Source organism: Frieseomelitta varia, unplaced genomic scaffold (assembly GCF_011392965.1).
Source record: "Frieseomelitta varia isolate USP_RPSP 00005682 unplaced genomic scaffold, Fvar_1.2 scaffold_439, whole genome shotgun sequence".
Classification (NCBI taxonomy): domain Eukaryota; kingdom Metazoa; phylum Arthropoda; class Insecta; order Hymenoptera; family Apidae; genus Frieseomelitta; species Frieseomelitta varia.
Window position 1 is genome coordinate 1 of NW_025110189.1, and position 25568 is coordinate 25568.

General features: G+C 31.6%; 5 protein-coding genes across 12 annotated transcripts; 3 read left to right on the forward strand and 2 right to left on the reverse strand.

Moving 5' to 3' along the window:
- The first annotated feature begins 2807 nt into the window (after positions 1-2807).
- On the forward strand, positions 2808-4895 carry LOC122532146 (26S proteasome regulatory subunit 6A-B). Its single transcript, XM_043660670.1, has 3 exons — positions 2808-2994; positions 3423-4556; positions 4646-4895. The coding sequence occupies exons 1-3, from the start codon at positions 2953-2955 to the stop codon at positions 4754-4756; spliced, it is 1287 nt and encodes a 428-aa protein (XP_043516605.1). The 5' UTR covers positions 2808-2952; the 3' UTR covers positions 4757-4895.
- A 252-nt stretch (positions 4896-5147) lies between these two features.
- On the reverse strand, positions 5148-6345 carry LOC122532147 (RNA-binding protein 8A). 2 transcript variants are annotated; one of them, XM_043660672.1, is made up of 5 exons: positions 6112-6345; positions 5796-5942; positions 5367-5628; positions 5267-5293; positions 5148-5222 (listed from the first exon to the last, which is right to left on the reverse strand). In XM_043660672.1, the coding sequence occupies exons 1-5, from the start codon at positions 6170-6172 to the stop codon at positions 5219-5221; spliced, it is 501 nt and encodes a 166-aa protein (XP_043516607.1). In that variant the 5' UTR covers positions 6173-6345; the 3' UTR covers positions 5148-5218. The 2 variants fall into 2 exon arrangements, with proteins under 2 accessions (XP_043516607.1, XP_043516606.1); XM_043660671.1 differs by having other exon boundaries at positions 5209-5293.
- Positions 6346-7114: 769 nt separating this feature from the next.
- LOC122532148 (testis-specific serine/threonine-protein kinase 4-like) lies at positions 7115-8714 on the forward strand. The gene is made up of 6 exons (XM_043660674.1): positions 7115-7282; positions 7373-7542; positions 7641-7790; positions 7869-8142; positions 8254-8433; positions 8497-8714. Exons 1-6 carry the CDS (start codon positions 7115-7117, stop codon positions 8668-8670), a joined length of 1116 nt encoding a protein of 371 aa, XP_043516609.1. The 3' UTR covers positions 8671-8714.
- An 18-nt stretch (positions 8715-8732) lies between these two features.
- Positions 8733-12005, reverse strand: LOC122532145 (glycerol kinase-like). Of its 2 annotated transcripts, XM_043660669.1 has the most exons (10): positions 11544-12000; positions 10964-11222; positions 10661-10878; positions 10367-10579; positions 10160-10270; positions 9834-10090; positions 9519-9724; positions 9262-9399; positions 9099-9176; positions 8733-9024 (listed from the first exon to the last, which is right to left on the reverse strand). In XM_043660669.1, exons 1-10 carry the CDS (start codon positions 11643-11645, stop codon positions 8927-8929), a joined length of 1680 nt encoding a protein of 559 aa, XP_043516604.1. In that variant the 5' UTR covers positions 11646-12000; the 3' UTR covers positions 8733-8926. The 2 variants fall into 2 exon arrangements, 1 of the variants encoding a protein (XP_043516604.1); XR_006307457.1 differs by lacking the exon at positions 8733-9024 and having other exon boundaries at positions 9262-9403; positions 11544-12005.
- A 384-nt stretch (positions 12006-12389) lies between these two features.
- Positions 12390-16995, forward strand: LOC122532144 (zinc finger protein 2 homolog). 6 transcript variants are annotated; one of them, XM_043660666.1, is made up of 12 exons: positions 12390-12691; positions 13350-13582; positions 13655-13828; positions 13911-14090; positions 14168-14496; positions 14565-14806; positions 14928-15108; positions 15191-15428; positions 15509-15649; positions 15743-15862; positions 15966-16121; positions 16232-16995. In XM_043660666.1, the coding sequence occupies exons 2-12, from the start codon at positions 13361-13363 to the stop codon at positions 16463-16465; spliced, it is 2217 nt and encodes a 738-aa protein (XP_043516601.1). In that variant the 5' UTR covers positions 12390-12691; positions 13350-13360; the 3' UTR covers positions 16466-16995. The 6 variants fall into 6 exon arrangements, with proteins under 6 accessions (XP_043516601.1, XP_043516597.1, XP_043516603.1 ...); XM_043660662.1 differs by lacking the exon at positions 12390-12691 and adding an exon at positions 12719-13014; XM_043660668.1 differs by lacking the exon at positions 12390-12691 and adding an exon at positions 12720-13000.
- The last annotated feature ends 8573 nt before the right edge of the window (positions 16996-25568 follow it).

Genomic DNA, 25568 nt, shown 5'->3' on the forward strand with positions numbered 1-25568 from the left:
CTTTTATTTATGAATATATCTTAACACCAGCGAAATATTGTTTTTTTATTGTTAGTAATTTTCTAGAAAAAAGAATTTTTTGCGTTACCGACCGGGAACATTGATTTTTCGTTATCGACTGAAAGATATTTTTTCTTTTTTTATTTTCAGTCATTTTTTTGCATTGCGTTTGTTTCGCCTTATTTGTCTTCGTGTTAATCTTTTTTTACTTTATTTTTTCTTTTTTTCACGTTACCGGCAGGGAACATTTATTCTTCGTTATCGACTGGAAGATTTTCTCTTTTTTTCATTTTGCAGGAATATTTTATTTTACAATACAATATTGCGTATAAATGTTTGTGTATCTTGATAAATTAAATAATAATTTCAAATAATATAATAATATTTTCAAATATCCCGCCAGAAAATAATTTGACGTGACGATATAATTCCCGTATGAGGGAGACACTATTCACAGGCACATTTTTTCCTAGTAAGTTTCCAATACGGAAGAAGAGAAGTGAATCGCACATATCAAATACTATTTGAACCAAGGATAAGGATGTAACATATACTAGAAACAAATGTGAAAAGAAGAAAGGAGTATATTTTAATAGGATACAACTTTGTGGACCCAACTAATACGTGGATGTATACAAGAAAGCATAGCGATTTGTATTTGAAACATCATATAAAATTAATAAGGAAAGCACGTAACAACCCTGTAACATTCCAATAACAAAGTAGTACTTTTCACGTTTGCTTTAACAACAACGACGTATACATAGAAATATACATAAACATTTATAATATTTACACTCGTATTATGATAGTTGGTATTATTCTATACATCATGATCGTGTAACCTTTGCACCTTAAATCAACAAAATCATTATTTTAAAAAAGAAGGTAAATACATTACCATTCTATAGGATATTGACAGCAGATAACTAAGACTTGGCTATAATCAAATGTAAATACAATAAATATAAAATTCTAACAGTAACAATTTTAATTACTAGTCCAAAACTAAATTAAAAAGACTTTGCAGTTAAGATTCATATAACGTTGCATAGCATTACGTTATCTTGTATAAAATACATTCTTTATGATATTACAAATGACTACGCTATTTTGATATTAAACGAATACATACATATAATATATATTTGCTGTAATATTATTTAATCCATAGCTAAACTTTGGAATCTACATAATTTGACATTCGAGGAGTTCTTTAATCGAAAAGTTATATTTAGCACTTGTACATAGGAATTTACTTTCCAAGAGTTAGTGAGATTAAGCGTTAGTGAGTTAGAACTTGTAGAATATATTTGAAGTAACATTTAATAAAAAGAACTATATGTAGAACTTTATATATATATATTCAGCAAAACTGTACAAATTTAAATCGTTCGTCAATGAGTCCGACATTTTCGTAATAATAATAAATAATTCCTTTAATATTTCAAGTAACGTGCATCATTCAGTTTCCTTTGAAATATAAATTACAAGTAATATTCATTTATTTCATACATTTCATACGTTCAATGTGAATAGCATATTGTCCACTGAATTTTCAGGGGATTTTGTCGGGGCCTCTGTTGGTGGGAGTTTTATAAAACTTATACATAAACCTGTCAGTTTCTAAAATTTCATATCACACATTCTGAAACTTTCCGGTATTATGAAAAATTGATGTTCCTTCTGTTTCTTCTTTATTCCTTTTTGATACAATTGATACAACTATTTAATTTGAAAAATTCATACCAAACAGAATTTCAATTTTCGCGCGCATAAGTTTGCAAGAAGCCTCGACCAATCAGTAAACAGCTTTCGGCGGTCACGAAGCGTCACTTTGGTGTCTGAGAGTGTAAGGTGCATGGTCGTCTCAAAAGTTTCAATTGCGTGATACTTTTTCATCTTTTACATGTTTGTACTTTATAAAATATAATTATCAGATTCGTTTTGGTAATGTACGTATGTTTATTTATTGCGCAACAGGGACAGCAACAGCGTTAGCATGACCGTCTCATCCGAGGTCCAAATGATTGGCGCTAGTGTTTAAATTATCCCAATTTTCATTTACGAAAGAAAATAATACAGAATATTAATTTATAAACTTTTACGTTTGATCATGAAGTGCTAGGTTCAATTATTGTTTAACTACAATAATGCAACGCTGGTAGTTTATAATATCCATGAATCGAGTAAATTTCATTTGCAAAAATATCTACTTTAAAAGACAGATTTGTAAATTTTTATAATTATCACTGCTAAATTAGATTTTTTGCTTTCTTTCTATATCATTCACAGAGAATTCAGAAATGAAGATCAAGAAATTTTACTCGACAGATCGAAGCATTTTTTTGGAGTAATAATTCAACTTCTCATAAATTAAACTATAAATGGAAAAAGTATGAATGAAAAATTGATTATAGATATGTTTGAGAACATCAGATTTGTGAAACATACGCGTAGAATATAAATTATATATGATAATACGTTTTTTTTAATTTCGAACATAAGGTCGTACGATCTATAAAATAAAATTTGCAAAATTTTTATACGATGTAAATACATACATTTCATTGGTCAAATGCCATATGGAAAGAAATCTTAGATTCTATCATATATTCAATTATTTATTAATTCACTAAATTTTTCTTGCAACATATTTTTATTCAATATTACGAAATGATAAATATTTATATTTCACTCTGTACAAGTATATATTTCTCACTTTTCCTTTTTCTTCAAAGTGATAGAGATGTCCCTAAAACAATTTACATATGAATTAAGAAAATATAGTGAGAAATTTTAGGGTACTTCGGTACTCGTATAGATACTAGATTACTAATCTAGTGGGAAAAATTAGTGAAGTTCATAACTAAGTAAACTTTGTGAAACGTATCAATTTCCTGAAGATTTTGAGCTTTTAATATTTTATAAGCAACGATTTCTTTTAAATAAATGGCCACTCTTGAGGATAAGTCTCTTTGGGAAGATGGAGAGGTATGGATCGCAAATTCATATAGGTTATGATGGAATGACAAGCACATCTAAATGGTCGTGCAGAATGATTTACTTTTAATATAATGTAATTCTTACTTATTTAAGTGAATGTAATTTATTTATGTACATAAATTAAATTTCGTTACGTTATTAAAATATTTCTGAAACAATGAAGAAAAAAATACGTTACATTCTTACGCGTTTACAAAAATTACTCTTATTTTTTATTTTATATCTGTTTTATTTATTTATTTATTTCTATAAACTTATTAGTATATAGATCTCTCTCTCTCTCTATATATATATATATATACATACATACATACATACATACATACATACATACATACATACATATATACAAAAATTAAGCCAACTGTATACGACAAGAAAAAAGAAAAAATTAATTTTTATAACTGTTCTTCTAGGAAGCCTTGGGTGAAGATGTTTGGAGAATGTCTACAGATGAAATTGTATCGCGTACACGTTTATTAGATAATGAAATAAAAATTATGAAAAGCGAAGTAATGCGTATTTCTCATGAACTTCAGGCACAAAATGACAAAATTAAAGAGAATACAGAAAAAATTAAAGTAAATAAAACTCTGCCATATTTAGTATCTAATGTTATAGAGTTATTAGACGTGGATCCTCAAAATATGGGAGAAGAAGATGGAGCAGTTGTCGATTTAGATGCACAAAGGAAAGGCAAATGTGCAGTTATTAAAACCTCCACTCGTCAAACATATTTTCTACCTGTAATTGGATTGGTTGATGCTGAAGCTCTAAAACCTGGCGATTTAGTTGGTGTCAATAAAGACAGCTATCTTGTTCTTGAAACATTGCCTGCTGAGTATGATGCAAGAGTAAAGGCTATGGAAGTGGATGAAAGACCTACGGAGCAATATTCAGATATCGGTGGCTTGGATAAACAAATTCAAGAATTGATAGAAGCTGTTGTTTTACCTATGACGCACAAGGAGAAATTTGAAAATCTTGGTATTCAACCTCCCAAAGGTGTATTGCTGTATGGACCACCAGGAACTGGTAAAACATTGTTAGCTAGAGCCTGCGCTGCGCAAACGAAATCTACTTTCTTGAAATTAGCTGGGCCTCAACTAGTTCAGATGTTTATCGGAGATGGCGCAAAATTAGTAAGAGATGCATTTTCTCTTGCGAAAGAGAAGGCACCTGCAATTATTTTCATAGATGAATTGGACGCAATTGGAACAAAACGATTCGATTCTGAGAAAGCTGGTGACAGAGAAGTACAACGTACTATGTTGGAATTATTGAATCAATTGGATGGATTTAGTTCTACCGCGGATATTAAAGTAATAGCAGCTACAAACAGGGTAGATATTTTAGATCCAGCTTTACTCAGATCTGGTCGTTTGGACAGAAAAATAGAATTTCCGCATCCAAACGAAGAGGCTAGAGCTCGTATTATGCAAATTCATTCGCGAAAAATGAACATGTCTCCGGATGTTAATTTCGAAGAATTGTCAAGATCAACCGACGATTTCAATGGTGCCCAGTGTAAAGCTGTTTGTGTGGAAGCGGTATGTAGTATCATGATATTTCAAAGTAGTAATAATAAAATAATAAAATTGAGAAATTAATCGATTTGTTTTTTTTCTGTTTTTTGTAGGGTATGATAGCGTTAAGACGCAACGCAACAGCAGTTACACACGAAGATCTAATGGAAGCTATTAATGAAGTTCAGGCAAAGAAGAAGGCTAATCTCAACTATTATGCTTAATCTGCTTTATTCAAAGATTTATTTATTAAGATACATTCTATGATAAATGACGATAAGAACTGTAATAATTGTAAACGGAACTAAATTTCAATAAGATGATCTCGTTTGTAAAATAAATAGCAACACGAGCATGTTAAAATTTATTTTATTAAACTTTCAACGTGAATTTAGAAACGCACATTTACTATTTTAGAGATTATATCATTTTAGTCTCTGAAATTTATGTAAAATACTAAATTTTAGTTATTGATATATTTATAATATATGCTTCGATTATATTACCTTCTATTTTTACAAGCTTGAATTGCATTGTTCTCAATATATTATTTTTAATATATAATTTCAAATAATTATAAATGAATGGAAATTCTACAATAAATTAACTTTTTCACTATATTTGCAATATTTTTTGTTTTTACAATATCTGTCAAGTACAAAATAATTTTTTTTTATTCAAAATATTCATACAGAAAAAAATTGAAAGTTTTCTTGAATAATTTTCCCTTTCATCGTCTTCTGTGACTCCTCTTCTTAATTCTACGAAAAGGAAGAAAGCTAATTTTTTAGTAAAATTCAAAGAATTTAATACATTTTTAGTTGAGTTACTTACTTCTTTGGTCCTTTAACAAAACACCAATCAACCGAAATTGGTTGCCCTAAGATTTCTGTTCCATTTAAAGCATCTTTTGCTGCTTGAGCTTCTTTGAATGTTTCATATTCTACCAGAGCGTATCCTTTCAGAAAACCTGTTCTTCTATCCAAATTCAAATGTAAATTTTTTATTTGCCCAAATTCTGAAAATTTATCTTGAATGTCATCTTCTTGAGCTTCTTCGTGTACCGAATTTATAAATAAAATCCATCCTTCTACAGCTGTAATAAATTCCTTATAAATGTCTCGAAATTAAATATTTAATAGATTTTATTTTTACTATATTTTATTATATTATATTAAATTCTTTATTGTTAGTAAGTTATATAACTATTATTAGTAAATTATTTGTTTCATTGAATATAAAGTATCTAAAATGCTTTCTTACATCTTTGAGGACCTGGTTCATCGTCATCTTCCTCGATAACGTTCATTGATTCGTAATGACCAACATCGTCACGCGTAGACACCAATTCCGCACCGTGTCCTCTACCTTTTCTTCTTTTTGCCTTTTCTTTTAAACGTGCAATACCCTCTAAAAAAAGTAAACATTGAAATATTATCAAAAATTATTATTTATTGCTATAAAAATATATTTTATATATTTCAATCAAAATGATTTTTCAATTAAATGAAATCACGGATTAGAAAGGTTATAACAAACGACGCCTTTGTATAACCACAAACTTATTGACTAAACTTACGATCGCCTTCATCGTCAACTTCGAATTCTTCTGCATTGTCAATATCCAGCACATCTGCCATAATTGAATTACTACCTAACCAGTTTCCTTGCAACGATAATAATAATAATAATAATAATTAACACAACTACTTTTGACGATCACGTAGTATTTACGATCATGTAGATAAGTAATAATGCAAAGATGGAAAGAAAGTATCTAGCGATCCGAGATTCAGAAGTAAAGGAAATAGTCCCCCCTCTCTCACTCACCGTCATGCTATACTATACAGGTTTGTTCAACATATGATACTTTCGGCCAATAAATGTCCCTATATTTAAAATTTTATTGAATTTAAACAATCAATCAGATCCCTTTCTTTCAAGTACCTTCTTTTAATCTCTGCACAGTACTCAATGGACGCAATAGTTAATAGTCATTGAGTGTATTTAAATGTACGTTATATACAAGTGTATTTAGATGTACGTATACATACGTTATATATTTAGATATATACTTTATTTCTACCATTTAGAAAGTAATGTTTCTTAAACAGTTTGAATATATAAGACATAGAGTTACTGATAAAGCAAAATAAAAAAATTTTATACATATTTTACAATTATTTACATATGCGCGCGCGCGCGCGCGCGTGTGTGTGTGTGTGTGTATATATATAATTTTTCAAAGCTACTTTTAATGAAACTCATCAATCTCGTTAATTATGAACAACGTTATTTTGCTATATTTCTTATAAAGTTATCGTAATGTCACTAACTAATCGTATTTCAAATGTTTGTTATAGAGCATCGCGCCAAATTTCAATCAACTAATATTCAAATTGACAAGCTATGAAATATCATTTTTCCTTGAAAAATCTATTAAAATATGTAATTCAACGAATAAAATGACATCGTTGTACGTATTGAAACTTACGAGCAGTAACTAAAAATAATATAACAATGCATTCGTCGTGATTATTTGAATCAAAAATATAGTTGCAATAATATTGTTTACATATAACATGGCAACTGCATCAATGACAGATAAATACTCCAATACTCCGAAAGCCTTGTTAAAAACCCCGGATGATAAAAATGACGAAAAATCAGGAAAGAAGTTAACCATTCTTGAATCACATGGGTACACTATTGGTAAAACAATAGGTGCTGGTTCATATGCCACTGTAAAAGTATGTTATATAAACCATTTATTAACATTAAAAAAATCAATATTAGATATTAGATAATTATTGATAAAAAAAAAAAAATTGTAACGGAAGATTGCCAAATCTGATCGGCACGATTGTCAAGTAGCAGTAAAAATTGTTTCAAAGTTTCAAGCACCTGGTGATTATTTAAAAAAATTTTTGCCTCGCGAAATAGAAGTTGTTAAAGGTTTAAAACATCCAAATCTAATTCGTTTTCTCCAAGCAATCGAAACAACCCATCGGTTAGTCAATTTATTATATCATTTACAGAGATAATTCTACCTCGTATCTTTTCACTAATTACATCGATTTAATTAATATAAATACATTTAACATTTAGCGTTTACATAATTATGGAATATGCTCAATGCGGTAGTTTGTTAGATATGATAAGGCGCCATACCTTTATTGATGAATTTCGTAGTCGCCGATGGTTTCGACAATTATTAGACGCTATCGCCTATTGTCATGAACGTGGTGTGGTACACAGGTAAAAAATAAATTTAACAAAAAAAGAAAAAAATATTGAGTGTCACGTATCGTGTTTAATTGCATCATTTTATTTAAGAGACATCAAATGCGAAAATCTTTTGATGGATCGGAATTTAAATATCAAATTATCCGATTTTGGATTCGCACGTGGGCAAATGAAACCGAAAAACGGTATAGCTCCGTTGAGTGAAACTTTTTGCGGTAGTTATGCTTATGCGTCGCCAGAAATATTGAAAGGTGTTGCATATTTACCTCAACTGTCTGATATATGGTCCATGGGTGTAGTACTTTATGCAATGGTTTGTGGTCGACTACCTTTTGACGATACAAATTACAGTCAACTTCTAAAGGTACCCAGGTACATTAAAAAAGAAAGTAATAGAGTCTAGTTCAATTAAAAATTTTATTCGTTTAAGTAATAATTCTACCACGTAATTTAATCTCATTCTTTTACGATGTAGCAAGTGCAAAACAAAGTTATATTTCCTAAAGAACCAAACGTGTCTCGAGCTTGTCGTTCACTTATTTCACGAATACTTGTACCGCAACGGATACGATTGGATATTGATCATATAAGAAATGATGTTTGGCTTTCTATGTCTCTTATTGAAGCTCAGACTTCTACCACTGATATTTTAAAGGTAATTGAAATTCTTTCGCATGTCATGTTAATGGTTAATAATATACTTTATATAATTTTAAAGGATATATCTGTAGTACGAAATGTTAGAAAGACAGCGTTGGAACGTTCCAGTGTAACGTTCAAAGGCACAAAAAAACATTCAACTGATATTGGAGTGGAAATTATTGATGTTCGGTCGTCTGATTTGAACATTTCAGATGAAAATAACAATCGATACCGCCGAAATTTGAAATAAATTTGAAAATAAATCTCTTAACAATATTTTCTTAATTTTTCGTATTTCATTTGACACTGAAATTATCACAGTATTATGGCACTTTTATTTGCATATGTTTTTTAGTTCATTCTTCGTACTTATAATGTTACTTTTACAAAGTTTAATGACAAATATAGCTAATATTAAATAATAGTCTAAGTATTTGTTAGCAAACAGGACCTGCCCAAATGCGTAAACTGAGGCAAATACAGTACATAGTACTGCACGCTTTCAGTCATAACATGGAATGATACTCGGCAATCATAAGCAAAAGTATTGTACTGATCACAAAAATACCAGGAGCAATTGCTTTGTGGATGGTTTTTGTATCGCCTGTAAAATGATATAATGATCCAAATAAATTAACGAAACCAAATTTTACAACTAACAATAAGACGAAAACATACCGTTAGTATCAGTTATTGGTTCCCAATCTAAGCTACGATTGATAGCCATTTTCCATTGTGAATATAGTATATCTCGTTCTAAATGAAATATGATTATCTTTAGCGATTCTTTAACGACTTCTAATAAAAAAAAATGTTTTATTAGAAATAATTCGAAACATACCATTCTCAGTTATCGAAGGTAGAAAGATGTCACTTGGTACAGCACCGTCTGTTTTCACATCCCATTTACGTATACCGTCTGCATTTCCCGCAGCAATTGCAACTCCAAGTGCAGTAGTTTCACACATTAAAGGCCTCACTTTCTTGTAAAATTTTTTAATCAATTAGATATTTTTTATACATTCGTACATTTTGTTCCTTTCTGTTTTAAGTACTTTCTTTGTGAAAAAAAGTAAAAAAAAAAAAATTCTTACTTACCAACTGGAACTCCACAAATGTCCGCTTGCATTTGCATTAACAGATTATTGGTAGTCATAGCGCCATCTACTAACAATTTAGATAAAATTAAACCCGTGTCCTGTTTCATGGCTTCCAAAATGTCTCTTGTCTGAAAACAAACAGCTTGCAAAGCTGCCTTTATAATATGTGTACTGTTAGTGTCTTCAGTAATTCCACATATAACACTGAAATATTAAATACTTTGCAAGAGATATGTGACAGTAAAATTAATTAACAGTTCTAATAATTTTATATTGGCGAATAATTGTGATGTTGTGTCATTATATTATTTACCCTCTTGCATCTTTCCTCCAATATGGAGCGTATAATCCAGAAAACGCAGGCACGAATGCAACACGACTATCAGTAGAAATTTGTTCAATGAGAGATTCAGACTCTTTTGCATCAGACAGTATTCCAAGATTATCTTTCAACCATTGAATAACAGCACCAGCTACAGCTACAGAACCCTCAAGGGCATACACTGGTGCTGTTTGTGGTCCTAATTGGTAAGCGACAGTTGTCAATAAACCATGAGTCGAATCTACAAGCTTCAGAATTATTTGTCAGTATCTAGGACTATGGAGAATATTTGGAAAAAAAATGTAAGTTTATCTTACAGCAGTTCCAGTATTATATAAAAGAAAACAGCCTGTACCGTAAGTGCTTTTTGCTTGTCCCTTTTGTAAACACATTTGACCTACCAATGCTGACTGTTGATCACCCAAACACTGTAAACAAGTATGAGTAATAGATAATAAGTATAAGTAATAAATTTTTTGTAAATATTCATCGACAATTACAAATGTAGTACAGGAAATATTCACCCCTGATATTGGTACTCCGGATAAAACATCATCTTGTATATATCCATATATCTCTGACGAACTACGGATCTCGGGTAAAATTTCTGGAGGTATATTAAAAAATGACAACAATGTCGGATCCCATTTTAAAGTTGTTATATTCATTAGCATTGTTCTCGAAGCATTTGTAACATCAGTGGCGTGAACACCAAAACTTATTCCTCCAGTTAAGTTCTACAAGTAGTACGTTTCTAGTTTTAACATAAAAATTTCAATAATATAAAAGTTTCAATAAATAATCACTATTAAGCTGACCCAAATTAACCAAGAATCGATTGTGCCAAACATACAACGCTGCTGATCCAGAGCCTTACGAACACGAGGTACATTCTCCAGCAACCATTTTAACTTTAGAGCACTGAAATATGGACTAATCGGTAAGCCACAAAGTGGTCTTAAATAGTTTTTATTCTGATTACGTATTTTTTTCAATATGTCATCTACAATCGAAGTGGTTCTCATATCCATCCATACTGTAAAACAGTAAATTTATTTTTATTAATACATGATAAAGATAACAAAAAACTTATTTAAAAAAAGTCTTGTATTAATGATTACCTATGGCATTATATAATGGTTCTCCAGTAATAGAGTCCCATACAACTGTAGTCTCTCTTTGGTTTGTTATGCCAATTGCAATTATATCACTAGGGTCTATGGTAAGCTGTCTTAAATTAAACACAGTCTGATTAATACATTCTCTAACTGCTTGTAATATTTCTATAGGATCTTGTTCGACCCATCCTTCTTTTGGACATGATTGTGATATGGAGACTTGATGATATGTTAACACTTCGGCTGTATCTGCAGCAAAAACCTAAAATAATAGTGCATGAATAATAATAAATTATTAATAAAACAAAAAAAAAAAAAAAAATAGAAGAAATTTTTAGAAAACATCGATTAAAGTTTTCTGCCAAAATATGCAAATATGAAAAAACATGAATTTTCAATGTGATCGTAATAATTTTCAATACAATTATGACGTATTAACTCAATGTATATTAAAATTCTAAAAATTTATCGTACTGTTTCATTCATCGCAAACATTGTAAATTATAAATATTATAAATCAAAAATATGCTAGAATAATTAAAGTAATCATTAATTATAAAAGTAATCATCGAGCATTTAATACCAAAAATCTAGCACTACTTGTCCCTTCGTCGATTGCACCGACGAGGGGTCCGTATCTACTTGTCGACTCATTTTTGTTCATCTCATAGATGTTAGATCTCATAAGACTGTTCCAACACTTTATCAAAAATCACACGTTTTTGTTTATTTGCTGTCAACCGACAATTCAAATCAGCTGTCACAATCATGAATGTGAAATTAGCAGACGAAAGATTTCGGATTAATGATATAAAAGGGTTAGGTAACTAGACTGGAATTATACGATAAAAACAAGTGTTTCCAACCAAGCGTACGTTGCTGGTTGTTTTTCATCGATCGTTCTTTCCACGAAAAAATTACAACTTTTGTACACCGACAATGTGTGTGTGTCACAAATCGCAAACTGATTACCGGTTTCCGTTCATAGATACATTTGACATGGTATGTGGCACTACTATTTAAACGCTAACGGTGATCGAATCAAGACATCTCATAAAGTATATCTTACTTTGAATGTCAATCTACGTAGTAAAAGATGAGCTGTAAAGAAGGTACTATGATTGGTCCGCAGAAACGTTTTTACACAAAATGATTGTTCTCCATTTACAGGCAGAAATGTTGGTTACCAAACAATTGGTTTTTACAGTTTATATATAGCTTTACATCATAAAGAAAAGAAATCAATGAAGATTTTTCTAGCGAGACTGTATTATTCAAATTTAATAAAAAGTACAAAACAAATGATACAAAAAAGGAATATACTTTTCGTTCGTATAGTAACAATATGTAACGTTTGCTAACTGCAAGCTATCTATTTTACGGTATATTTTTAATTTTTAATATTGTCAATGTGTTTTTTCAAATTTAATGCATTTTGGAGTTGAGTCGGAGACTATAAAATATGGCTGAACTACGCGTAGAAAGGATCCGATAGAGGGCATTCGACGCGTGCATACGCAATAGCGTTGTACCTCCACCTAACGCGAAGACGACATCAAATTCGTCGTTTACGTTGGAAAAAGTGGCAACCGTTTTGGCGTGTATTTTTCGCAATACTTTCGCCGCAACAAACACCCTACCTGTCATGAAGAACTAAATGGCGTTGGCATCAAGATCCGTTTGCCGTTCTACTCGCTGCCAATCGTTCGAACAGAGACACGAAAATTTCAAGTCAGTGCTGGCAACTTTTTACGTTTATTATAAGGCTTCATTTTGTCGAAGAACGCAGGCAAATATTTTGTTTACCGTTTCTCGCACGTTATTGTTAGGGTTATTGGATTTTGACGGTTACTTGTCGATCCGAGCCAAGAACAGAATGCTTCGTTCCAAGCAACCACGGAAGCAATCTCTTCGGCTCGTGTTTCAGCGCGTTGTATCTTCTTCCTTCGTTTGTACAATGAATTGTCGAATACGTTATTGTTCAACGATACGACGATATCGATGGTTGCTTTCTTGTTCTCAATGCTCCGTCCACGCTGTGTATGTGCTATTACATAAGAAGAAATGATTCTGAAAATTTTATTTTAATGGATATTCTGCCCCTGCTCGATCATGAAAATTAGAGATAATTCCTCGAAATGCAAAATACCGCAACTGTCTTTTTTAACTGTATATAGAACAACGGTATACTTTAACACATTATGTTTAGTAGTTTTTACTTTTTTTTATGTTATAAATTAGATATAATATTAACAATCGTTAATATTATAATTGTATCAAATTAGAAAGAAAGAAATGGTTATATATGCATTAACTGATCGTTCAATTTGTTTTGTCATTCTGTTCAAAATATAAACTACTGTTTTACTATCTGTATTGTTTTTTACAGTTACCAAAAAGATGACAGCTGATTCGGAAAAAGATAGTACCCATTGTTTAATATGTAACAGTAAAGTTGGTGTATCTACTAGAAATAGTATACGAATTTTTAATGAAAACTCTGTAACATCGTCGGAAAAACCACTTTTAGATGTCATTTGTACTGTCTTAGAAATCGATTTAAACGAGGAGAATGTACATTCTCTCGTTATATGTAAAAAGTGCTTTAAATTATTTAACGAGGTAAATGAGATATTAATTAATGAATTTTATGAAATTGTACGAGGATAATTAAAAGTTAATTAATATTTATAGATTGACGAACTTGAAAGTCGATTGACAGAAGTGAAATTAGAGTTGTTCAATAACTATAAGAAGACTATCAAAAAGATATCTGATCTGCAAAATGAAGAAGAGTATAATGATCATGATTATATAGAAAATACAGAAAGTCAGGATGTAGATGGAGAAATTAGATATGTGCAAAAGGTAATAAATTACATTAAAATAAAGACAAATTATGTTATTGTTTATGTATCAACATATTGTAATATTTGAAAATTTATGTAAGGATGAATCAGAAATTCAAGAGATGGAAGGTGAAGAAGAGAGGTTAGAGGAGGAAGAAGAAGATGAATCGGGAGAAATCATTCTCAAAGTCGAAGATATACCAGAAACAAGCAATACCGAAGAAAGAAAAAGGATAAAGAGGGCAAAAATTACACCAAAGGTTGAACCTGTTCAAGAACAAGTGGGAAACGACTGATAATGTTCTAATAGTGTTTGACGCTTTATATTAACACAGAATAACGATGTGTTATTTTTCAGATTGTAGCTAGAGATGGTTCTATATATACTTGTTTGTTATGTACAAATGAAGATGATAAAACTGTAGGAGATGCAAAGTCTATTATTGCACATGTAAGGGATGTGCACGAAACACGTTTATATATCTGCGATATATGTGGGGATGACTTTAGAAAAAGAAACGAACTATCTGTTCATCTTGATGATCATGTTGCTAAAGAGGAAGGAGATTTTCAGTGTGAAATATGTAATAGAATATTTAGTAATTTGCGATTATTTAGAATTCATAAAAGAATACATTATCCGCAAGTGAAATGTTGGCCGTGTGAAAGTTGCGGTAAACGATATAGGTAAGTGTAAACTGTGATTTTTCTATGATACTCGCATAGTATATTATTGCAATTTGTTATTTCTGTAGTTCCAGAAATTTATTGGAGGAACATATCAATACGCATACGGGTGTACGTCCATACGTATGTGAAAACTGTGGCAAAGATTTTGCTTCAAAATATACTTATAAAGCACACGTAAAAACACATGAAATACGGCCTCGTCCGTACGAATGTTCACAATGCAACAAAACATTTTTGAGTCAACAAAATCTTAATCAGCATGAAAGAACTCACAATGGTGTAAAGGAATATGTTTGTCACCAGTGCGGTATGATTTGTTAAATTATTTTTTTTGTTTTTTGTATCAAAATATTAAAATGTTAAAATTAAATATTAAAATTGGTATTTGGCGTAATATAATAAAATGAATGGAAATGATAAAATTACAGGAAAAGCATTTGGTTCGCCGCACAATTTAGAAGTACACAATATAGTACATACAGGTTATAAACCATACATATGCAGAGTGTGCGGCAAAGCATTTGCCCGTAAAGCGGAAATAAGGGATCATGAAAGAACGCATACAGGAGAAAAGCCGTATCAGTGTGAATTTTGCGGGGCTACATTTAGGTATATTTATTTGTGCATTTATTATCGAAATGCACTAAGTATAGAGATAATGTATTATACATAACTTTTTATGACTTTTTAGTCAGCGATCAAACTTACAATCTCACAAGCGTGCAACACATTATAATGATAAACGGTACAAATGCGATGATTGCGGAAAGGGATTTAAACGGCGAAGATTATTAGACTATCATATAAAAGCAGCTCATACTGGCGAAAGACCGTATAAATGTGACATATGTACAGCAACATTTGTATACCCTGAACATTTCAAAAAACATATACGTATACATACTGGAGAGAAACCTTATCTCTGTGAGGTGCTTGTAATGAAAATTACATTTATTTAATGTTGATTTAATGTCTCGTTTTTATTTTGAACAATATCATAAAATTTCAGGTTTGTGGCAAAGCATTTAACAGTCGAGACAATAGAAATGCGCACCGATTTATACACAGCGATAAAAAGCCATATGAATGTCTAGTATGTGGTATGGGTTTTATGAGGAAACCTTTATTGTATGCTCATATGCAGGCTCAGGTGAGTTGATATGATATTAAGATGATATCGAGATACTGTATTTATTATTGTTACTTATTAATATAAATACGGATGGTTTTTTTTTTCTTTTAGGGCCATTTAAATGATACCATTGTGGTTAATCAGCCGCGACTTACTACAGAAGATGATCAAGTTATAACAATCTCTGATGGTAACGTGGAGCTTTTGGTTGATGAAACAGAAAATGATCAGGTACTTAAATGTCTGTTCCTCCTTTTTTCCTTTGCTTCTTTATTCTTCGTCTCTTATGTTACAGAAACTAACCAATTTTCTTTATGTCCTGATTATTTTCTAGTTGGATGAAACTGAATTGTATGTGACAGAATTAAAAGACCATGTTATTATACAGCAACAAAACGAAGATCAAATGTATAACGAAGAAGATGTATTAAATATTTCGACAGAGGAGAATGTTGCAGACGAGGACGTAAATCATCTTGTTGATGAAGAAGTACGTACCCAATTGTACATGCTGAAGTATGATTCATTGAACACGTTAAATGTATTAAATGTACAGTGTATGTAATACAATCGAACAGATTAAAATATTATAATTTTTAGATGAACTTTGCTGAAAATGAAGTAATGGAATGCAAAACTGAAGATTCGGAGCAAGTAGAAGAGGTATATAATTATAACGAAACTGAGGACGGGGAAACGATAGTTGTACCGACTACCTCGGAATATAAAGAAGTGGAAGAAGATAAAAATGCTGTACGATTAGTGCAAATTCGATTTCCAACATCGGTTGATGGGGAAGGTCGAAGTTGGTTGAGCTTAGTACAAAACACGTAAATTTTTGTATCATTGTAATGTACTATAGCTTCGTAATTAAATCTCAAAGTCTTGCTTCGTAAAATAAATCTCAAAGTCGATATTAATATGACCGTGTTAACGTATATGAATGAGATAAAGGAATTTATCTTGCACAAGTTCGATTTAATAGCAACATATACGCTATGCTATTCTTCGATATTGTAATGAATTTAAGTATATCGATGGAGAAGGCAAATTGACCATGTCGTATTATTACGTTTAATATGCAGAATTTGTTTTGAAGTTCTTTTTTTTTTGAAACATTTTCTCAATTATAAATCAATATAAATAAATAGAGTTGGAAAAAATTTCTGGTACAGAGCATAATAGTGACGTCAAATTAAACATCTTATATAATTATGATAAGTCAGTAGTATAATTTTAATTGTAATTTAATTCTTTTAAACCGCGTTTTATTTCACGTGTATTGTGTTTTAAACCTTTTGGTATTTTATAATGGCCACTGTGCATAAATAATGTACTCAAATTAAATCAACAAAAATTAATAATTAGTTATAGTATTAGCAAATACTCTACCATGTTTGTGCATCTTATAATTCTCGCACTTTTATGAATCATAGTTCACTAAATGTATCTTGTCCATTTTTCTGATAATGATATTTTTTTTATGCATTTAACACAAATGACACTTCGTAAAAAATAAATTTTCTTAGTACTAAAATTAAGGAAAAAGTTTTAGTAACTCTGAATTTGGTTTAATTATTTCAAAATACTGCACCAAATTCAAATAAAATTTAAAATAAAAAACATTTATTACTGTTTTTCTAAACTTTTGAAATCAATAATACATTGTATCCTTTCTATGTAATAAACATGATATCGTATTATAATTCATATTTAATTTTTATGTATTATTAGTTGTGTAACATTCTTTATAAATATTAGTACAAATATGTACAAATAAATAAAATTATAATGTTCTTAGAGCATGCTTTTTTCTTTGTTTCCTTTTTAACAACTTGATGATGCTGTTAAATGTCTAACACTCGATTCAAGTTATTAACGATTACTCGACCTTAGGATCAATTATTACGAAGGTTAGGAGTCGATAATAGTGCATGCGTTTTACAGAAATTTAATGTACAATGGTATAAATGATAGGAAATTATGGAGTACTGAGATATTCCATTTAGCGGTTAATTGTTACGCTATTGTAGCTTGAATTATCAAGCAGAATTTTGTGGCTCTCAATAAATTAAATTAAGCGTGAATAATATTGGAATTCGGAGATCTCTGTACAGAGAATTCGCACTTTAATGCCTCTTTATCCAGTCCAGTCTTTCAAAATGAACTAGTATCTAATGCATCTAAGAATACTTCATTTTTCTTTTTTACAAGGAAATTAGGTTTTGAAAGTCTTTAAATATCGTCGTTAAATAATCGTGGAATTTCTAAGCGCATAAAAATATAAAAGTTTTTTTTCTAAAAATTTTGCAGCCGTTCCGGCTTTTTAAAACTACGATTGAATAGTAAAGTATTAGTACGAAATAAAGATTGAGAAATCTTTTGAACTTTTAATGATAGATGATGTTTTTTCAAATTTGAATGATCAAATGAAATCTTAATCAAATGTACGGATTTTGAAAAGATCTACAGAGATTGTTCCCCAAAAATTAATAATTTACTTACATAAGAAATTGCTTAGGAAATTCTTCGCAAGTGTATAAATATTATATACGACGTTTTTCATATTAATTAATCGATTGTCTCATCTCTGAATCTCCACTGTGTCTTGTTTTCAAATATTTGTACATATCTCTTCAATGTTTCATCGAATGTACAAAAACGCATAATTGATTATTGATAAAATTAACGATAATCGTTTTACTTGTTATACAAGTAACTATAAAATTGATGAAAATAAAATCAATACACGTGAAAATGTAAAATCAATTACATATACGTATGTATTTTGTGATATTGAAACGAGCCAATTAGTTCCATTGTTCTACCGCTACGTGGCGCTAGTATTTCGGTGCTTGTAGGTATCATGATGACACTTTAACTCAATCACCGTACCACAAATTGAAATAATAACTCCGTATTTAATCTTAATCACTTATATTATTAAATATTATTAATATATCAAAATATATATTAACGAAAATCCTCTCTATAAATATTTAATAACTAATACCGAGTAACGAATAACAAATAACGAATGAAGAATAATTTCTTTGATGGTTACTATGTATATATATATATTTGTAAAAAATACATACAAAAAATATATACATTTGTAAAAAATCTTTATAGTAACGGTTAATGGACTAACAATTTTTAAATTTTCTATTGTTTAAGAGTTTAATAAAATTGGCGCTGCTGGTTTATCGGAAACGAATCTTTCGGAAGAACGATTGTTCGAACGTAGATGGCGCTGAACTCAATTCTGCGGAGGTAACGGTCGCTACATGCTCACAAGATAAATCGATTTTCAGTTGTAAAAAAAGCTAATTTAAGAGATTAATTTGTAAATCTTTGTAATTGCATCTTCTTAATTAGATCTTCGGCTTTCTTTTGATATCCCATTTGATTCGTAAAATGCAGAAATGAATAATTTTAAAATTAATTGGTATTACTCATTTATCGACAGATGACGCCACCATGTCCAAAACTGAAACACTTTACACTAATTGTCAGAAACTGTTAATTAAGGAGATTATTTTATAAAATTAATTTTTAAAATTACATTTCCCGCTTGGGCATTTCAACTTTCCCTCTGTATTTTAGTTGACTTACAAAATGCATCAATAAAGATTTCCACATTTTGCCCAATAGATCGAAAATTTCTTTCAAGTAATATTTAATTTTTCATAAATTACATTCGAAGTTTGAATTAATAAATTTGTTCGTGAACGTGATAGAAAGGATTAATTTTGAAATTTGTACGTATGCGATCTGAATTAGTCTAGTGAAAATTAAAAATTAACTATTTAAAGATTAAAAATTAAAATATTACATTATTTGACTTGAATTAAAAAATTAAAATTATAGATATTTTGCTAACTTAATTATCTTATTTGATAAGCAAGAAGAATCATACAGTATAAAATTTTTCATTTTTTGCTCCAAGTTAAATAACATGTATATCGAAATATTGAAAACAATGAAGCAGTGAAAAATGTGATACAATACAATTGTAATTCTCGACCGGTAATTGATCGATCTATGATATTAGAATATAATGTACGCGTATCAGGAAGAAGTGCATTAGCAAGAAAACTTTCGTACAGTAATTGTTAGGCAAAAACTGCAATCGATAGCTTCGAAATTTGTGTTTGTAGTGTTGAACACGTCTACGATTTACAATAATGAGCATTCCTTAAACGAGTTATTACCTACGTGATTTTGGATATGCAGTCCAATCATGACATATATAGGTTAGAAACAAATATACATATGTGAGTATTTGCACATACAATAGCTCACGAAAGTATTCGAAAACTTAATAACAATAATTTCCTATGTTCACTATGTATGATTTATCATACAAAATATTTTGCGTTAACGTTGTACGAAAATACGATTATCGTGAATATATTGATCAATATTGAAATCAATCTGAAAGTATGTATATACACAAGTTATAACACGAATAATTTTATAATATGTAACGAGTGCTAAAGATGATTTTACTTATCGTCAATGTTGAGTAATAAAGTATAATTCATTACTACTACTATTGTTACTACTAAATGTAGTGTGTTGTAGCATTCAAATAATTATTACTATATTCATAATAATCGAGTATAGTATAGTGATATTAAAAATGCAAAATGTTTCGTGTAATACACATACTATATTCACAAAGGGTACTACAAAAGGATGTTCGAATCAGGTATAAATGTATACATTGCATAATATGTATCGAAAATATTGTCAAAGTTTTCCGCGAAATCGGCCGAGTCTTGTTCGAGCCTCCCCACCCTAAATTAGTCGGCGACGCGAACCTGTTGCGCGGGGGTTAGTCTATTGTCTAAAATCGTGGTATTGAGATGTATCCCTCTGTCTCGTGACACTTATTAACTGCGCAACACTTTCATCTTTTCGTCTTTTTAGCGCCTTTATACCTTCGCAATGTTTAATTTCGTCCAATTAACGTAAGTTATTACGCAATAATTTATCGAATATTATCATAATTTGCAATTAAACATCGTTTGGTCGTCATATGCACCGATAGCTCGTATTACGAGCTATCAAAATGTACCATGTTTAACCATGACTATTTGACCGTTGTTTTATTTCTATGTTGTATGTTGTTCAACAATTCTTTTCTTTCACATTTTACATACCTACATAGCCAAAAGTTTTTGTTTTCTTTTGTGCAGAATATCGATTGGTTATGAAAGAAATTCTGATATCATGAATTTCGGAAGAAGACTACTAGAAGGATGATTAATAATAATAATTTTGATGTCTTCTTGTGTATATAATATATGGTAACATTTGATTTATTTTAACAAATAAAACAAATAATTTTCGGAAAGGAACGTTGAGTTTAAACGCGTTTTGCGCATCGCGTTTCTTGCGTACTGCGCAGCTTCCTTTAACTGATATAAAAGCCCGCCATGTTTGATTGATACGAAGGATATTTAAAACTCTAATAACGAATAATTAAAATTATAATTTTTTCAAATTAGTAGAATTTTTCCTTTAATTATAATGAATTAAAAAATAAAGTCTGACTCTAAAATTTTGTAGTAGACTTCCAATTTTTGTAACAATTACCATGTCCTTTAAAATCGTAGTAATCGTAGTAATTGTTTGAAGATTTTCCACTCCTTCTTCTTCTTTCCATTTCCTGGAAAGGTGTTTGAAAAGCCAAGAATGTCAGTAATGTTCATTTAATTCTGTTCCTTACTTAATTCAATTATTTATATTATATGCTATAATTAATCAATGAAAAGAGTAAAATCTGATTGGAAATTTCACAAGTTCAGGCTTTTCGTTCTTTTAATCATTAATCAAGTATAATGATTAAAATTTTTCAATTTTTCAATTTTTCATATACTTTCATATACTTTCATATACTTTTTAAACGATTATCATCGTCTTTAAGAATAAATTATAACATTTCACATTTTTTTACAGATCTCATTCAGCCTTTAATTTTTCCATAGGATTCGACGATTCCTGTTCGATGAGTTGTACGATTCCTGTTTCACGGTGACATTCATTGAACTACGACAACACCGGTGACAACGCTTCTCCCATCTAATCGTAAGTCGAATGCATTTTTATTCCTCTGGTCACTCAATCATATGTCGTAGGATGAAAGATCCGAATCGACACGACATGGGTGATTGGTTGTACATATTACGTAGAACAAGTTTTGACGAGCACAATGACCATGGCTATTTACTAGCGACGTAGTAGAGTAGTGACGATTGTTCTATCTCTGTTTGGTTTATCAGTCCAGTTTATTAGATTTCCTTGCGTCTCGCCTGTTTGAATGTTAATAACAATACATTAATAATTAACCCAAGTATGACATTGAGGTACCGTCAGAATATAGAGAATTGACAAGAATAAGATACTATTGATAAATAGTGTAGGTATACACTATATATCTGTGATTGAAAATTGCTTGAAAATGTATTTACCATACATGATTATTTGTATAATCCAAATGTTGTTCAATACGCAATTAATATATAAATGACAAATACTGGAATAATTGTCGAACGTTACAATGATTTCGCTTTCTTTTCATTTTTTTTCGTTTAGATATTTTTCAAACATTTTTTCAAGCACGACGATGATGCAGTGATTGAGACAAGTGTGAAAATATTGTACACATACAGAGCTATAATTGTGGTCTAAGATTTATAATGATTGAACTCCCCGAGTTTTACGTTTAGATTCTCACGTGATTTTTACCTCGCAAAATAATCAAATGATTGGAAATTTTTGCAAATGAACGGAAAACGAAGGAAAATTTGTTTGCAACTTTTTGGTAGAAAATTGACAAAAGCTTTTCTACAAAAAGTTATTTTTGCATAACAGGAGAGTGGATAGAAGGAGAGAGTAGAGAATAGAGAGAAGTCTTAATTCTGCATTTATTGTGCATGAGAAAATGAAAAATTTGCAATTCGTTCTCGTTAGTTGTAGTAGAACAAGGGAAATTCTCGAAGGGTTTGTTTCTCACCGATGCGATGCGAGAACACCGATGTGAAATCATGTCGCGTCGTGCGTGAAAGATACACAAATACGCGACGAGCGCAGGCTCGGCCTATCTGTGCAGTACTTATATGTCGAGTGGATCCTGCGATCCTTTGATCCTATTTTGATTTACTCGTAGGTGAAGTGTACTTGTAGGATCGAAAACTTGCCGGAAGAGTACAAGTTGGTTCGATGTTGTCGGAATTTTCATCGTCTACGCTAGTTCACAGTCTACAGCTCGTACACGTATCGTGCCACACGGTGGCTCAAGTTGCTGGCAGCCGAGATTTTCGTGACATTTGTTCGTGTTCTTCGCCAGATTTATGAACCATTTTCTCGACTTGGTCTCTTTCTCCGCAGATTGACACTCTAGATTCCAAAGGGATAAAAGGATTTTCGAGACAAAAATTACAAGGAAACAAGAAGAGACTGTGTGAGAATCGACCGAATCGACGAGACGAGACGAGACGAGACGAGACGAGACAAAATCTTATCCCAAATCGTTAAGTTTAATGTTCTCAATAAATAGCTTGAATAATTTTTCAGCACGATTTTGGTAGAGAGAAACAAACAGGATCCCATTATGTACATACGTATTCCATATATACGTACACATACATACGTATGTATATGCATAGTAGTAAGTTATATGTAAAATGTAGAAATCGATTTTGCATTTTGGACATTGGGGATTGGGGATACTAAATTACAGGGTATTTTACAGAACACGAGCCTTTCAGATATAAATGTTAATTATATTTCACATTCATCTCTTCGTATCAAAATTCGAGACCTATTAAATTTAATATACTTTTTGTGTTAATTCAGTTACTGTTCAGTTATCCACGTTCGTTCCATAATAACGTTCGTTCGTTCGTTCTTTCGTTGTACCAACAATTTCATATTTGAAATATTTTCACTTCTTATTCGAATCTCATCTGGTATAACGATATGTTTTAATTACACGTTGAACGATCCTGTCCGTTTCTTCGACCGTTTAATTATCTGTTAATTATCGACGGTATCTACTAATTCAACGAGCAATCTTCCATTACGTGATTAATGAATACGTGATATACCGCAGTAACACAGTTAACAAAATATCTGCTGGCAGCAATAATAAAGCATTGTTGACGGTGTGAAAAAGAGATTTCGATAAAAAAAAAGAAATTTATCTGCCACCATTCTTTGCAAGTACTTGACACGTACGTCGTTAATATTTTCGGAAAGAAAGATCAGTTGGAAAATGTTGAGCAACTCGAATTTAAGATAGAATATATGTGTACATACGTACACACGTGTGTATATACAAGTTCGATGGAACATGTAAATGCATGTATACATAGATTTCGTCAAACGATATTAGTTGTGCTTATTAATGGCAGTTCTTTCTACTAGAAAGTTAGAGCAGACGTTTTTTCGGTGGTATTTATGGCAAAACAAAGGCTCGGTAGGCTGGTTTTGCGCGTTGGGAAACGGTGTTGGAAGTAATACGGAAGGTTCGGTAGACGTTATTTGGGTATATCGTGCCGCGTTACATAGATTTTTTTACATAGTAGCTAGTGCAAAAGCGTGTTACCGTGTCTATGGGATATTATTAATGATCCTTCATAAGGATCCCGATAATGAATCGCATCGCTGTTGAAGCATCAATTCCTTATTCCTTTTCCAAGCAAAAGTAACATTTGCGGATTCCTCTTCTTTTTTTTTCTTTTATTCGTTCCCGGAACTCGTTTTTCCCGGAACATACGGAACGCTTCTCAACTGGCAATGACGTATAATTATCTATATCGACGAACATATCGAGATCGTCGGCTGCTTTCTCGAGAATCGAGGATGAGAATCGAGGTTCTCGTAGAAAATGTTCATCGTCGCGAGGCGATCGATTTTGTCAAGGACGCACGGACAGGAAATTTATAGGAATTTCTTGCAAATCTCTGGCAAAAGCCTGCATACCTAGCCAGCGCATCGACGAGCACGACAACGACGACGACGAGGACGACGAGGACGACGATGACAGCGTTTAACTTTCAGTGTCGTCGTGGTCTGCAGATGTGTGCTTAGTCCTTTGAATCCATCTGTCGTCCGCAGTTTCCCCATTTTTAATTGAATTTTTTCACTCGCTAGGGAAGTAATTTATCCTTTTTATCTGCGAGCAGAATCACGGGTTTCAATCGAAAGAAAGTTGAACTAGTGTCTTGCCCAGATGGCCGCTCGTTTGCCAGGGCTGTTGGGAAATACGATAAAGCGAGGCCTTGAAAATCGTTGCAGACGTTGTCCGATGGATACATTTTTCAATGACTATGTGTTTCCTTTTATATACGATAATACGCGATACGCGAACAAAGTGTTTATTTAAATCAAGCGTAAATAATTCATCGGCGATTAATCGAAACATGTAACTTGTACGAATCGCAGCCGGGCAATAAATTAATTGTTATATGCTCACGGATAAACATATGCACGCACGCTAACCCGAAGGAACGGAGGGAACGGAAGGAAGGTGAACCGCAACAATCGATCGGCACATCTCACGATGTAGATTGTAGATAATTCCATTTAGCTCGTTAAGGGGGCCGCGAAGCGCGTTAATTTCAGGTGTTTCTGGGCTCGGAGCCAAAAGCTTCTCTCGATCCTCCTTTTCACCTGGCGGCGCGGCAGGCACGTAGCATAAAGGTTCTTCGGTATACATGGGACTGTCGTCGACGCTAATGACATTCACCGCGATTTCCTCGCGGTAAATTAGACTCGGAATGAATGTGACTTTCTTTTCCCATCGGCGGCGATGGATAACCTTGCTACGTGCTTGCCTGCCCCTTGTCTCGTCTCGTCTCGTCTCGTCTCGTCTCGTCTCGTCTCGTCTCGTCTCGTCTCGTCTCGTCTCGTCTCGTCTCGTTTC